The 15,807-nt window shown below is 35.3% G+C and overlaps 1 protein-coding gene and 1 non-coding gene across 7 annotated transcripts in view; one reads left to right on the top strand and one right to left on the bottom strand.

The window, feature by feature from the left end:
• The window catches only part of KATNAL1 (katanin catalytic subunit A1 like 1), a 166,855-nt gene that overhangs the window by 57,674 nt on the left and 93,374 nt on the right, over window positions 1-15,807 (bottom strand). For all 6 annotated transcript variants that reach the window (XM_076009522.1, XM_012746535.3, XM_012746538.3 and 3 more), the window contains 2 exons: window positions 4,509-4,684; window positions 2,083-2,243 (listed from right to left, as the gene is read on the bottom strand). In XM_076009522.1, the coding sequence (XP_075865637.1) occupies window positions 2,083-2,243; window positions 4,509-4,670 (323 nt within the window). In that variant the 5' untranslated portion in view covers window positions 4,671-4,684. The remainder of the gene's footprint in view (window positions 1-2,082; window positions 2,244-4,508; window positions 4,685-15,807) is intronic.
• On the top strand, window positions 3,590-3,698 carry LOC142875285 (U6 spliceosomal RNA). Its single transcript, XR_012922681.1, has one exon. It is a non-coding gene; the product is annotated as a U6 spliceosomal RNA (small nuclear RNA).

Here is a 15,807-nt window from a genome sequence, read left to right as displayed (position 1 = left end):
AAATCCTGCTAGGGCTTATTTTATGGGTAGGTCTTATTTTCAGGGAAACACAGTAGGCTAATGCCACGGCACTCTAACCCAGGTGACAGAGTGAGATTCTGCCTCAAAAAGAAAAAAAAATCTTGTGGAGTTGTTAAGTGTTTTCCTATTGTTGTTGATGATATACATGAGAATGGAAATCTTTTTGTTTCTAGGCAATAGACCATCTTACATTTGCTTTAAGGGTTTCTCATTCACAAAGGGACAAAAAAACATACATACTATGGCTATACAGAAGGGAAACTTTTTAAAACATTGAAATACAGAGAAAGGAAACTCAAAGAAATATATTCTGATATATTCATCTTTCACTTTCATTAAGAAAAACGATTTAAAAACAAGTATAAAATTAAATTAAACCTATGTTATGACCAGGTAAGATAGGACAAAGAAAACTGTCTTAGTGCTATTCTAATGAAAAGTTTTTGGGTTAGTATTCATCAATGGGAAAATGCCATCCACAATTTTTTATTCAGTTTGAGTCATGTATATTAGAGCTATTAACAGTGGATACTAGTTTTAGAAATGAATCGTGGTGCTCTAGCAATTCTGAACATATATTCCTATATTTCAAGTTATTGTCGGCTTTTAGTTTTAAACTAGAGTATATTTCAGAATTAATAACTTTCAGTGAAAAACAAGGTATCCATTATATACACATACAGAAAAATTTCAAGTTCTGATACATCACAATGCCACTTTTTTTTAGTCTTTACTTTGGAACTTCCATTATAACAATTCTACAATTCTTGAAACACTACCTTTTGAGGAATAACAGTCACCTTAATCCAAAAACATCTGAAGGTGGCTACATCAGAAGAAAAAAAATTGTTGGAAACCTTTAAAAAAAATCTTTATCTAGTGTTTTTGCAATGAAACTCACAAAATTATTTGTAACTCAGTGTAAAAAATCCTGAAGGAATAAATTAACCACTTTCCACAATTCTAATTCTTAAAATGTTTTTAGAAAACGTCAAGAAATCAGTAAGTTAAACAGATGATCACAGCTACTGATCAAAGGAAAAACTTATTTTTTCTATAGTCCAACACTCTGGCCACATAATGACTTTCACAATAAAGTGGACAGACAAGCCAGAAAGACCTAAACTCACATCCTGGTCTAGCCTAACTTACAAGTCAGGGTCTCCCAGGCTTCAGTTTCCTCACTTGTAAAATTAATGGAGTTATTCATTCGATGTTGGTTGAATGCCTATTAGGTGCCAAACCCTGCGCTACCAATGGTAACTTGTTATTTGATTTTTGTTTTAAGTAAATAAAACCATGTCCTTTGACCTTGCAAAGCTCCTAATCTTGTGAAGAGACAAATAAATGCAACATGATAACTGCTATAAACAAACTGCTATGCCTGGACAAATCCAAAAGGCTGCAGAGGGGAGAGTCACTGAAGCTGAAACTTGTAGAATGACTATGAGTTGCTTAGTTAGAGGTGGAAATTATGGATATTCCCTGAAGAACAGAGTGTGCACAAATAAGAGCACAAGAAAAGGTAAAAAGGGAGAGGTTTAATATAGATGATGCATACACTAGATGCCAGAGAAAACTGGTGGGGGATAAACTTAGAGCCTTATATGCCACATTAGGAAATTTGACCTTTAGGAAATAAGCCACTCAAACATTATTGGTAAGGTTCCTTTTACACTAAGACTCTGGAAATTGGCTATAGGTCCAACCAGATAAATCCAATTTCACTTGAAGTTGTTAAGAGTCTCTTCCAGCAAAAAAAAAAAAAAAAGCAAAACTATCTAACTTTTGATGCTGATACTATGAAACCTAAAAGATCTCTCTTAACTGATAAATTTTAGGACTAGCAGATTTCTATTATTATTATAGTAATAAAGCATTTGAAAAGCAAGATACAGGACAAATGATTTAGTTCTGCTTTTATCAAATACAAACTGTAAACTTACAAGTCTGAAATTTACATGCCCTCGAAAATGTTTTTTCATACTTTGTTCAAATCAAGCTCCATTCTGAAAATCAATAAACTAGAAGTACCTAAAGAGAATGTAAAGTCCCATTTACCTGTGTTCTGCGGGAACAGGTGGTGGCCAAACAGCAGGATCTCTAAATGGTTCATCGTGACAGGACACAGGGAAATCTGGGGGCTTGTCGATTTTAAAACTTTCTAAAGTGCTGACAATACTTTTAACTTGTTCATATTCTTCCAACAATTCCTGCCGAACCTTAAAAAAATTAGATTTTACTCTAGAAACTGTTTAAAGAGTTTATAAATTGTAAATAATCAATTGCTATAGAATGCAAGTTTTCTTAATGCCATACAAAGTATGCAAAAATGAATCATTAAAACATATTCAAAAGCACAAAGAACTACTTAAAGTAAGGTAGAGAGAAGGGCAGATATTAGTTTGAAAAAAGATAATTATGTACACCTTTTTTTTAATGTACACCTTTTAATAAGGGAAGTAGTTATATATCTTTCATAATGGAACTCTATTTCTACCAAAAAAATGTGATGATCATTAATACAATTTAAAACACGCAACTAAGTTGGTAACAAGTTAACCATTTCTAGAAATCTAAAATGTTAATGCTAAATCCTTTTAATATATTTGTAAGTAGATTCCAAAAAATTGTCAGCCAAATTTTCACCAGCATTTCCTATTCCCGATATCACTAAATATAAAATGCCTGTCATGAGTATCTAAAAGTCAAAAGCAATATAACAGTATGAACTATACACTTCCAATTTTTATTTAAATTCTCCTTCAACTAAAATCTGAATTCTTTTGGCCTTATTTAAATTCTTTCAAGTCCTGTGTAAAGTTTATTTTGTGTTCAAAAGCAAGATTTTTTTCCTATATTTAAAAAAATTTAACTGAGCACCTACTGTAAGGGAATTCTTGTGTTTTCAAACTCTGAGCTCATAAAATTTTCAAAAGCAAACAGATAAAGATTGAAAATTACATTTATAAATCCATTTTAATGATTCTAATTTTTTTTAACCAGAAAGCACATTTTACTGTAAAGCAAAGCTTAAGGAACTTTCCCTTACCTTTATCTTGAATACTATATTTAAAGGAACATATGAAAGAGTTACAGAATCAAAGAAAAATCTAGGTAAAATTCAATTGCTAAGACATACAATTATATAATATGCCATACTGGAAGAAATGAAATTTCAGAACCCAATGTAAAGAACATGGTAGAAATATCTGAATAGAAATGGTCACTATTTAACATATATAATTAAGAACATGTCAAAAATACTCCCATAAAAGATTAACAAACTAACTTGCCTGTGGCTGAAGGAAGGGTAGAAGAAAACAACTAAAATTTCAGCCTTAGTTACACCAAGTATGTTGTTCTCACTCGTTATAATTTGGTAACACTTAAATCGGAAAATAAGCCAAATTTACCCACAAAACTTAGTAAAACATCAATTTCTAACTAGTGGAAAAATTAGAAGAAACAATTGAAAGGCATTAGTACATAAAATGGAAACTTCAAAGAAATGCTTGACTTTGTACTTTTAATTTTAAAAAGATTTTAAGTTTTAACACTAAGTGGAGAGTGCTTGCTTTGGCCACACACTGACTAAAATTGGAACAATGCAGAGAAGATTAGCATGGCCCCTGCACACGGATGACACACAAACTTAGGAAGTGTTCCATATGTTTTGACTTCAAGTTTTTGAAAAAGTTTAGTATATTGTTTTAGTATAACAGGTGAAAAATACAAACTAATAAGCCCATATAAGACAAAAGCCAATTTTGTTTAACTAAACTTTATTGAAGATGGATGGTTTTATTTATTCATTTTCTTAAAGAAAGATATAATGCTTATAAGTATTACTTGTTCAAAAACATTCTTTTTTTAAAAGTTACAATGAATTTAGAATTAGGGCACCATCAAAAAATAAGAACTATGTTAAAAGATATTGATCAATTAAAATATTAAAATTAAATTAAAAAACAGTTAAGTGGGAAAATTATAATTCAAGTTTTTATTAACTGTACTATTAAATAATCAAGCTGTATAGTAAAAAGACAGCAAATATATTAACTTTTATTAGATTACTGACTCATTTTTATTTGTAAGGAGTCTTTCCAAAGATGAGGAAACTTTCTTGAGGAAAAGTTTTATGAAATGGGTAAAAACTACATGTAAAAATGAAAGGGAAAAGGGCAAGTAGAAATACCTTATTTTGAAAATCTGTAGTCACACACAAGTAACTGATTGGAAAAAAAAATTAAAAGTAGACTCAATTAGAATTAAATATCTTCAAATATATGATCAAAAATAAATAAAACATTAATTAGACAGGACAAGACATTAGAATATTATTCAAAGTACATTTTAAATATATTTCAGCATTCAGAAAAATAAGAACGATTTACAATATCTCAAACTAATTCTCCAACTGTAATCTCTCAAATGTAACAGGCTACTGCCACCCTCATTCACTGAATACTTTAAGGTGATCCTACCTGTTGCCATTTGCCTTTGATAGCTGGGTCTCTGACTGACTGGCAATGTCTCTGAATCTGCTGTATCACCCCCTGGTAATAAACCATGGATGAGTCATAATTTCCAAGAAGTGCATATTCTCTTCCTTTCTTTGCATTGTCACAAATCTCAGCCAAATTCATCTTCTTTCAGAGACCTAAACATAAAATATAACGACTTTAAGTGTTCAGCACCAACTTTAAAACATTTTTTTTATTATTCTTTAAAATATCTGCTTAAAACTACTTTGAAAGTCAAAATAGTTGCCTTTCATTCAAGGTTATCTGAACATATCTTATAACAGTGGTCCCAACATTTTTGGCACCAGGGACCAGTTTCATGGAAGACAATTTTTCCAGGGACTAGCAGTGGGGAGAGCAGGAGTAGTTTCAGGATGATTCAAGCACATTACATTCACTGTGCAGTCAAACCTCTCTGCTAATGATAACTTGTAATTGCAGCCACTCCCCCTCAACTGCCTCAACTGCTCAGGCATGTCACATCATCAGGCATTAGATTCTCATAAGGAGCACACAACCTAGATCCCTGGCCTGCACAGTTTACAGTAGGGTTGGGGCCCCTATGGGAATCTAATGCTGCTGCTGATCTGACAGGAGGCGGGGCTTATATGGTGATGTGAGCGATGGGGAGCCGCTCTCTGTAAATACAAACGAAGCTTGGCTCCCTGGCCCACGGCGCTCACCTCCTTCTGTACTGCCCAGTTCCTAACAGGCAGCGGACCAGAACCAGTCTTCAGCCCAGAAGGGTTGGGGAACCACAGTCTTATACTGAACAAAGTTTCCAATTTGGGAAGTACTAAAATGATCATAATAGAATAACCAAGGAGATAACAGGGAGAGACGTTACAGAGCTCTGAACTATTGATTTATTTACAGGTATATAAATTGGACACTAGTTTTCCTTGTTCATTTATAATAACCACAAGCTGTAATCATAGCAAAGATGGCCTTGTTTTATTCAGTTTATTTTTGACAACACAGAAATAAATACACAAATATCACATAAATATGTTATATTTCCACTGATGGTAGTTAAAACTGTAGAAATCAGTTCTCACAAAAACTTTCTGGCCCCCAAAATAAAAAAGTTATACTTAAGGAACACATTTTAAAGGAACAGCCAGCCTATAGCTGTACATGCGCTGTTTATATGCATTTAATTGCCCCAACTAAAAAAACTATAAATTAAACTATCTGAACCGTTTTGTTCTTCAATGTGTAATCTTCTACAATCCTGTCATTCTCTACAGCTTTTTAGCTGCACAAATAACTATCATTAATCTTTTCCTTTCTATAAGACGCTAGTTAGAATATCCTCTAAACCTCTGGTTTCCACTGAAGTCCTCCAGTCTAGTAACTTTGGCTTTTCTTTCAAGCTTCCCAAAAGTCTCCTGGAATCATCCAAGGTTTCCATGCAAAGACACTTTCCTCCCAAGACTACAGAGGATAGAAGTCCAGAGATACAGAAGAATGATATTCTGGAAAAGAGTCTAAATTGCCATACTCCTATTTCCTAGAGCAGTAAACCAATGATTACACATAGTAGAGAAAATCAAAATACTTTTCTATGCCTTCCTGAGGGAATTGAACTTTTGGTTTGGAAGCTTGATTTTTCCTCTCTCTCAATATCTTATCTATTCTTGAGGAGCTCAAAAATTCTTTCTCAAAATTAAATATGACCAGTCCTATGCCTTTCAACTGACTTCAGCATGTTCTTGAAAATAAAGCTATTGTTTTATGCATTTTCGCATATTATTTGTCCCTTATGCCATCCAGTACAGGTTCCTTGAAGGTAGAGTTTTGTTACTTGAGAATCACACTGCAGCAAATAGTACACTACTTTTACACCATTACAAATTCCAATGTCTAGTAGATATAGCCACAGAATGCAAGACACCATGGAAAGTCTATTCTTCAAATTTAGGACATTAACATAAAACAGTAAGGCTATATTACAATGCATAAGCTGCAATTAATAAATCCAGTGGAAACAAAGCTGCTCCATAAATTATTTCCTTTTAAAGTCACTATGGAGGAAGGAGAGGCGAGGCAGAAAAAATTAATTCATTAATTAAAGTCACTATGACACAAAAACATTAATTCTGCTAATAAGTACAGGTACACAAACTATCAAGGATAAAAAACATCTTTTCCCATAAAGGACCAGACAGTAAACACTTTAGACTTTGAGGGCTGACAAGCAAAATAGAGAATATTATGTAGTACTTATCTAATGAGACAAAACTTTCCATAATCTTTATTAATGAAATTCAAAATATAGTAATAACAGAGTACAACTTTCTGTAGGACAGGTCTACTAATGAGAAGAATGGAACTCTTTGGGGGGGGAGGATATATTTCACTTAGTTGGGATTCAAAGTTAGTGTTCTCTATCATCAAAATCCACTGCAAATGTTCCTATGGTGTTAGTGCTAATTTTCAATAAGATTTTACATTTTTCATCTTTGAAACTATCTTTTTCCAAAAAGTACCAGTTAGATACTGCCACATAACAGTATCAAATCACAAGCATATGATTTCAAGCATATTCACCGTTTGGAAGGCATTTAAACAATTTACTCCTTTTAGTATTTGCCTTTTATCATATCAAATAACTACACTGCAGATTAATCACTCCAATTAAAAATGCCACACCTGCACAGTTAAATGGATTTTATAATATGGAAATTTCCTTTGTACTTGCATCAAAGTCTGAAAAATGCTGCTGAAACTGCAGTTTGAGCTCAAAATTATATACCTACTGAAACTCTGGGTAGGAATGGAAACCTCATTTCTTTGTTTTAATTTTGACAGCATGGAAAGCTATATAAAATGACTTGATATTACTTGTGATTCAAACAACATTAGTTGTCATCAAAATAACTTTAGCATAGTATTAGTTTTGATATAAGCATTATTTGTCTTGCAATTTTAGGTTGAATTAATTAAGAAATATTATCAAGTCTGCAGTAAAAACTGATTTCTAAAGCCATTCAACCCATTCAGAAAAATTCCAATCTCAGCCTTACACTCAAAAGTCTGCAATAAAACCTCACCACTACTAAGCAATCAAACCACTGTACAGCAGGGCAAGTGAGGATGTTCAGCTTTTATTTCTGACAAAAAAATTCATGGAACTTGCAATGGCTATGTCAACAAGGGCAAATGTTATGACATTATTGGTTCCATATTACATGACAGATTCAAATAGTCTCTGCAAAACACCTACTAAGAAACAAAACAATGAATAACCATAGAATTTAAACACCTTAAATTTTCACAGCTTTATAAATTTGTTCACCTGAGCTTTTTCCATTCTACACAGACTTTGCCATCATCCTTTATAACACGTCCAAGCAGACTGCACTTCAGGTTGTACAGAAATAGTGGTTTCTTAACTTTTTGAAAATATCTTTATCCGTAGTTATTCCACACACATTATTCATTAAGACTAATTCCTCAATAACTTCAAAGTCAGCATCAATTTCTCAAATAAACAACTGAGCAGTATTGGTAACATCTGTCAACTCATCAAGAGCCAAGGGAAACCAACTCAAAATCATTTGCCTTGTTTTTTCAATTGACTATTGATGTTGTCAACTCTTTGAACAACTGTTCTTGCCAAAAGGCTCATAGTCTTAAACAAGTTTACTTTCTCCAGGCACAATTATTCTGTGCCTGCTGCAATCCAACACAATTTAGTTAACCCACCATTGGTAAATGACTTCCATACTTGGCTAACAAATGAGCCACTTGAAAATTTACTCTGTGTACAGCCTCATTTTCATTTTTTAATTCTGTGAAGAAATTCTGCTGAAATAAGATATTCCTTTTTAAGTTTTCTAACTTTTCTGACCATTACTTTCCTGTGAGTTGGCAATACTGTGATGAGTGCTTAGTCTGGTAATGTCAGTGTACACTGTATTTCTTTAAGACAGCTATAGGGTTATGGCATAATAAACACAAGGCTTTGTCATATAATTCAATAATCTACACTCCACTGGCTTTAAAAGTATAACATTCCAAGTCTCTTTTTTCCCCCATCTTTTCTTGTTTTTACATGATGGGCATGCACTGATAATAAAGTAAAATGTCACAACATAATGATGCACACAGCACTTGAAACACTGATTAGAGTGCACCAAACAGCAGTGCAAAGCCATGAGAATGCCATATGGTCTCTGTCTCAACCCCTCGATTCTGCTCTTCTAGCACAAAAGTAGCCATACACAATATATAGACAACAAGTGTAGCTGTGTTCCACTAAAACCTTATTGATGGACCTTGAAATCTGAATTTCGTTTAATTTCCACATATCACAAAATAATACTTTAATATGGTTGATTTTTTCCAACCATTTAATAATACAATAATCATTCCTAGTTCATGGACCATTCAAGAACAAGTGGTAGGCTAGATTTGGCCCCTGGATTATGGTTTGCTAACTTATGCTTTTAGCTTTTAACAATCTGGTGGTGGGGAGGAGCAAATTAAAACTAAAAGGAGAAGGAGGGACATAATAAAGGGAAGAAATTGATGAAATAGAAAACAGAAAAATAGGCTGGGTGCAGTGGCTCACGCCTATAATCCTAGCACTCTGGGAGGCTGAGGCAGGCGGATTGCTCAAGGTCAGGAGTTCGAAACCAGCCTGAGCAAGAGCGAGACCCCCGTCTCTACCATGAATAGAAAGAAATTAATTGGCCAACTAATATATATAGAAAAAATTAGCTAGGCATGATGGTGCATGCCTGTAGTCCCAGCTACTCAGGAGGATGAGGCAGAAGGATCGCTTGAGCTCAGGAGTTTGAGGTTGCTTTGAGCTAGGCTGATGCTATGGCACTCACTCTAGCCTGGGCAACAAAGCAAGACTCTGTCTCAAAAAAAAAAAAAAAAACAGAAAAATAATAGAAATGTTTAATATAGCCAAAAGCAGGTTCTCCAGAAAGATCAATAAAATGAATAAACCTCTAGTAAAATTGACAAGGAAAGGAAGGAAAAAACCCCACAAATAACCAAAATCAGAAACGAAGGAAGGCTATCACTATAAACCGTAGAGATATTAAAAGGCAAAAGAGACTTAATGAAATGCACACATTCTATGATAGTCATAACATACCAAAGCTTACTCAAGAAGAAATACAGCAGTTAATCTGAATAGTCCTACATCAATTAGTGAAATTGAATTTGTAATTTAAAATCTTCCTCCACACACACAAAAAATGCTCCAGACCCAAATAGATTCACTAGTGAAGTATACCAAGTATTTAAGGAAGAAATTAAACCAATTCTATACAAACTCTCCCAGAAAACACTAGAAGCATTTCCAATTCACATTTTAAGCCCAGTTTTTAGCCTGATAACAAAACCAGACAAAGACCTTGTAAGAAAATTACGTACCAATGTCCCTCTGAATACAGATACAAAAATCTTTAAATTTTAGCTAATCAAATCCAGTAGTATATATAAAGGATAATGCATTATGATCCAATGGAGTACATCCCAAGAATTCAAGATGGTTATACTTAAAAACTAACCAATATAATTTTAAAAGAATACAAATGAAATATCATACGATCATCTCAACAGATATAGAGAAAAGATTTGACAGAATTCAATACAGTTCATGGTAAGAACACTTAGCAAACTAACAATGAAAGACAATTAATTCCCTCAACCTAGTAATGGACATCTATAAAATACCTATAGCTAGTATCATATTTATTATGAAAGACAGAATGTTTTCTCCCTAAGATCAAGAACAAGGCCAGGATATTTGCTCTAACTCCTTCTAATCAACAAAAGAACTAGAAATTCTAACCAGTGCAATAAGGCAATACAAAAATAAAAGGCATACAAATTGGAAAAGAAAGTATAAGCACTTTTATTCACAGACATGATCATCAACTGAGAAAATACTCAGGGGAAATCCCAGGGAATCTACAAATAGCTTTAGAACTAATAAATGAGTTGTGTAAGCTTACAGGATATAAGATTAATACACGAAAGTCCATTTTTTCTATATACTAACAACAAATAATTGGAAACTAAAATGAAAACAGTAAAATTATACAGAAATATTAAATACTCAGCGACAAATTTAACAAAATATATGCAAGACTTATAACCTGAGAACTACCAAAAGCTACTGAGAAATTACAGATGACCTAAAGTAATGGATATACATATGTGTGCATGTTTTTATGAAATGAAACACTCAATATGGGTAAGATGTCAATTAGCTTGGAAGTGATCCATACAGTCAATGCAATCCCAATCAAAATACCAGCAGCCTTTTTTGTAAAAATCCATAAGCAGATTCTAAAATTCAAAGGCTATAGAATAGACAAAATAGTTTTGAAAAAGAAGAGTAAAAAAGGAGGACTTCTACTACCTGATTTCAAAATTCACTACAAAGACTCTGTGGGACTGACATTAAGATAGACACACAGACCAACTGAACAAATTAGGGTGTCCAGAAACAGATTCAAACATACACAGCTAATATATTTTCAAAGGCACCAAAGCAATTCAATGAGGGAAGGAAAATTTTTTCCAACAAAAGGGTACTGAACTATAGATCCATATTGTTCCCAAAAAACTGAAACTCACCCCTTACTTCACATTATAAACAAAAATTAACTCAAAATGGATTATTGGTCTAAATATAAAAATTATAAAGGTTCCAGAAGACACAAGGTATTTTTTTTACACCAGTTCCTTGAGCCCCAATTTCTACACAGCGATTTGAAAAGGGCCAGGCAACATCTGCATATTAAGTAAGATGAATTATAAGAGCACAATCCTAAGCTTACGGAACCTAAATCTATTAATGTTACACATTGAACCTTAGGCATGCCTACCTACCCTTTGATCTAAAGGGAGATACATATCTTCTAAGGCTGTAAGCAAACCTGAACTTTGCTCTGGAGGGAGACACTACCTGGAGGGAGACACTCCTCCTGGGGAGCTGTCCTTTTTTAAGTAGCACATGTCTTTTTCTTGGTTTACTCCCTTAACTTTATGGAGCACATTTTACACAGATGGGAGGTAACGATTTTGAGACTGTGCATGTCTGAAAATACCTTTATTCTACCCTCATACTTCAGTGATAGTTTGGCTAGCTATTGAATTCTAGTTTGGAAATAACTTTCCTTCAGAATTTTGAAGGTATTGTTCTACTGCTTTTGAGGTATTAGATTGAGAAGACTGAAGTCGCTTCAAATCCTAATCCTTTATACAGTACCTATTTTTCCCCTTTTCTGGAAACTTGTAGGATCCTCTCTTTGACGTGAGTTTCTCAAGTATTTGATGATGTGCTTTGAAATGGGTCTGTTTGAATCTCTTTAGATGTAGAAATTAATGTCTTTCAGTTTTAGGAAAGTTCTGAATTACTGCATTGATAACTTCTTTCCATTTTTTCTGTTCTCTTTGTGAAACAACTTTTATTCAGATATTAGACTTCTTAAGCTATTCCTCTAATTTTCTCAGCGTCTCTCTCCTACTTTCCATCTCTCTGTCCTTTTGCTCTACTTTCTTAGAGATTTTCTCCACTCTATATTCTAATCTTTCTCTAGAATTTTTGTCCTATTTTTATTGACGTGTGTAACTCATATGAAGTACACAAGCCTTAAGTGTGAAGCTCAGTGAATTTTTACAGTGTATATACATTGTGTATACCCAGGTAACAGCCACATCAAGATACAGAACATTTCCAGATCCCAGAAGGATCCCTTCACATCCCTTCCCAGTTAGTACTTTTCCTCTAATCACTATTCTGACTTCTGTCACCATAGATGACTTGTGCCTGCTTTTTAAAAATTAGCTTTACTGAGGTGTAACTTTCATAAAATTCCACCCACTAATTGTAGGTGTACAAGTGATCAGTTTGGAAAAATGTATAAATTGCATAAACACCACCACAATCAAGACAAAGAACATTTCCATCACCCCAGAAAACTCTCTTTTGCCATTTTGCAGTCAACGCCCAAACTTCACCATGCATTCAGCTGTTTACTTATCACTATACAAGCACACCCTGTTTCATCGTGCTTCACTTACTGCACTACACAGATACTGCATTATTTCCAAATTGAAGGTTTGTGGCAACCCTGCATCAAGCAATTCTATAGGCACCATTTTTCCACAGCATGTGCTTACTTCGTATCTCTGTGTCACATTTTGGTAATTCTCACAAAATTTCAAACTTTTTTTCTTTCTTTCTTTCTTTTTTTTTTTTGAGACCAAGTCTCACTTTGTTGCCCAGGCTAGAGTGAGTACATGGCGTCAGCCTAGCTCACAGCAACCTCAAACTCCTAGGCTCAAGCAATCCTTCTGCCTTAGCTTCCCGAGTAGCTGGGACTACAGGCATGTGCCACCATGTCCGGCTAATTTTTTCTATGTATATTAGTTGGCCAATTAATTTCTTTCTATTGATAATAGAGAAGGGGTCTCACTCTTGCTCAGGCTGGTTTCGAACTCCTGACCTTGAGCAATCCACCCACCTCGGCCTCCCAGAGTGCTAGGATTACAGGCATGAGCCACCGCGCCCGGCCCATTTTTTATTATATCTGCTATGGTGAATGGTGATCTTTCCTGCTACTACTGTAAATGTTTGGGGGAGCTATGACTTGTGCCCATGTAAGATGGGAAACTTAACCGATAAATGTTCCGTGTGTTCTGACTTCCCCATCAAACAGCAGTTCCTCTGTCTATCTCTTTCTTCTTGGGCCTCCCTTTTGTTGTTGAGAAACAACAATAATGAAATCAGGCCAAGAAAGAACCCTACAATGGCCTCTAAGTGTTCAAGTGAAAAGGAAGAGTCACATTTCTCTCATTTTAGATCAAAAGTTAGAAATGAATACGCTCAGTGAGAAAGGCATGTTTAAAGCCAAGATAGGCTGAAAGCTAGACCTCTTGAGCCAGTTAGCCAATATCTGAATGTAAAGGAAAAGTTCTTGAAGGAAATTGAAAGTGCTACTCCAGTGAACACACAAATGATAAGAAAATGTAACAGCCTTATTGCTGTTATGGAAAGTCTAGGGGTCTGATAGAAGATCCCACCAGCCACAACATTCCCTTAAGCCAAAGCATAATCCAGAGCAAGGGCCTGTCTCCAATTCTATAAAGGCTGAGAGGGGAGAGGAAGTTTGAAGTGAGCATAGACTGGTTCATGAGGCTTAAGGAAAGAAGCCGCCTCCATCACATAAAAGTGCAAGGTGAAGCAGCAAGTGCTGGTGAAGAAGCTGCACAAGTTACCAGAAGATCTAGCCAAGATCACTGATGAAGGTGGCTACACTAAACAACAAAGTTTCAATGTACACAAAAGAGCCCTCTACTGGAAGAAGATGCCATCTTAAACAGTCATTCCCAGGGAGGACAAGCCAATGCCCAGCTTCAAAGCTTCAAAGGAAAGGCTCTTTTGTAAAGAGCCAATGTAGCTGGTGATTTGCAGTTGAAGCCAGTGCTTATTGATGATTCTGAAAACTCTAGAGACCTTAAGAATTATGTTAAATCTGCTTTGCCTGTGCTCTATAAATGGAACAAGGCCTGGATGACAGCATATCCGTTTACAGCAGGGGTCCTCAAACTGAGGCCCACAGGCCACATGCAGCCCGCCGAGGACATTTATCCAGCCCGCTGGGTGTTTTGGCCGCCACTGCCTGTCCTGCTTAGCAGCCGACTTGTCCCAGGCCCACAGTGCGCATGTGTGGAATGTGCGCTGCACTCTCCAACGGCCCTCCAACGGTCTGAGGGACAGTGAACTGGCCCCCTGTTTAAAAAGTTTGAGGACCCCTGGACTTTACAGCATGGTTTACTAAATATTTTAAGCCCACTGTTGAGACTCACTGATCAGAAAAAAAGATTCCTCTCAAAATATTACTGCTCACTAATAATCCACCTAGTCATCCAAGAGCTCTGATGAAGATGTACAAGGAGATTATTGTTTTCAGATCTGCTTATACAACATTCATTCTGCAGACCACAGATCAAGGAGTCATTCCAACTTTCTACCCTTATAATTTAAGAAACATCCTGCATGGCTATCGCTGCCATAGACAGTGATTCCTCTGATGGATCTGAGGAAAGTAAATTGAAAACCTTTTGGAAAGGATTCACCATTCTAGATGTTATTAAGAATATTGGTGATTCAAGGTTAAAATACCAGCATTAACAGGAGTTTGGAAAAAGCTGACTCCAACCCTCATGGATAATGTTGAGGGGTTCAAGACTTCAGTGGAGGAGTACCTGCAAATGTGGTAGAAATAGCAAGAGAACTAGAATTAGAAGTGGGGCCTGTGGTGGTGACTGAATTCCTACCATCTTATGATAAAACCTGGACAGATAAGAGTTGTTTTCTATGGCTGAACAATGAAAGTAGTTTCTTAAGCTGGAATCTACTCCTGGTGACGATGCTATGAACGCTGTTGGAATGACAATGAAGGATTTATAATCCTATATAAACTTAGTCAAAAAAGCAGTGGCAGAGTTTCAGACTCTAATTGTGAAAGAAGTCCCAGTGTGGGTAAAATGTTACAAAACAGCATCATCGCATGCTACAGAGAAAGCTTTTGGGAAAGAAAGAGTCAAGTGATATGGCAAACTTCACTGTTTTTTTATTTTAAGAAACTGCCCACAACCACACCAACATTCAGTGACCACTACCTGGATCAGTCAGCAGCCATCAACATCTAGGCACGACTCTCCACACCAGCAAAAAGATTAAGACTCACTGAAGGCTGAGATGAGCATTAGCATTTTCTAGCAATAAAGGTTTTTTTAATTAAGGTATGTACATTGTTTTTTAGATGTAATACTATTACACACTTAATAGACTATAGTGTATAGTGTAAACATAACTTTTATATGTACTGGGAAACCAAAAACCTTGTGTGACTCACTTTATTGCAATGTTCACTTTATTGCAGTGGTCTGGAACCAAGCCCACAATATCTCCAAGGTATGCCTGTAGTTTTGTCTGTTCTAGAATGTGACATAAATAGAATCATACAGTATGTTCTCTGGAGTCTGAATTCTTTCATTTAGAATAATGCTTTTGAGGGGTTGAATCAAGATGGCAGATGAGAAACACCACCAGACAGAGTGTCTCTGCAGATAAGACAGATTCTAGCAGAAATTAGAAGAAAGAAGCAAGAAGACGCGCATAGATCCACCATTTGATCCAGCAATTTCACTACTGGGCATCTACCCAAAAGATCAAAAGTCACTTTATGAAAAAGACACCTGCACTCAAAATGTTTAT

Source organism: Microcebus murinus, chromosome 13 (assembly GCF_040939455.1).
Source record: "Microcebus murinus isolate Inina chromosome 13, M.murinus_Inina_mat1.0, whole genome shotgun sequence".
In the NCBI taxonomy this organism is placed as follows: Eukaryota; Metazoa; Chordata; class Mammalia; order Primates; family Cheirogaleidae; genus Microcebus; species Microcebus murinus.
The sequence above is the reverse complement of the archived record's forward strand: the minus strand, read 5'-3'. Positions and strand labels throughout refer to the sequence as shown.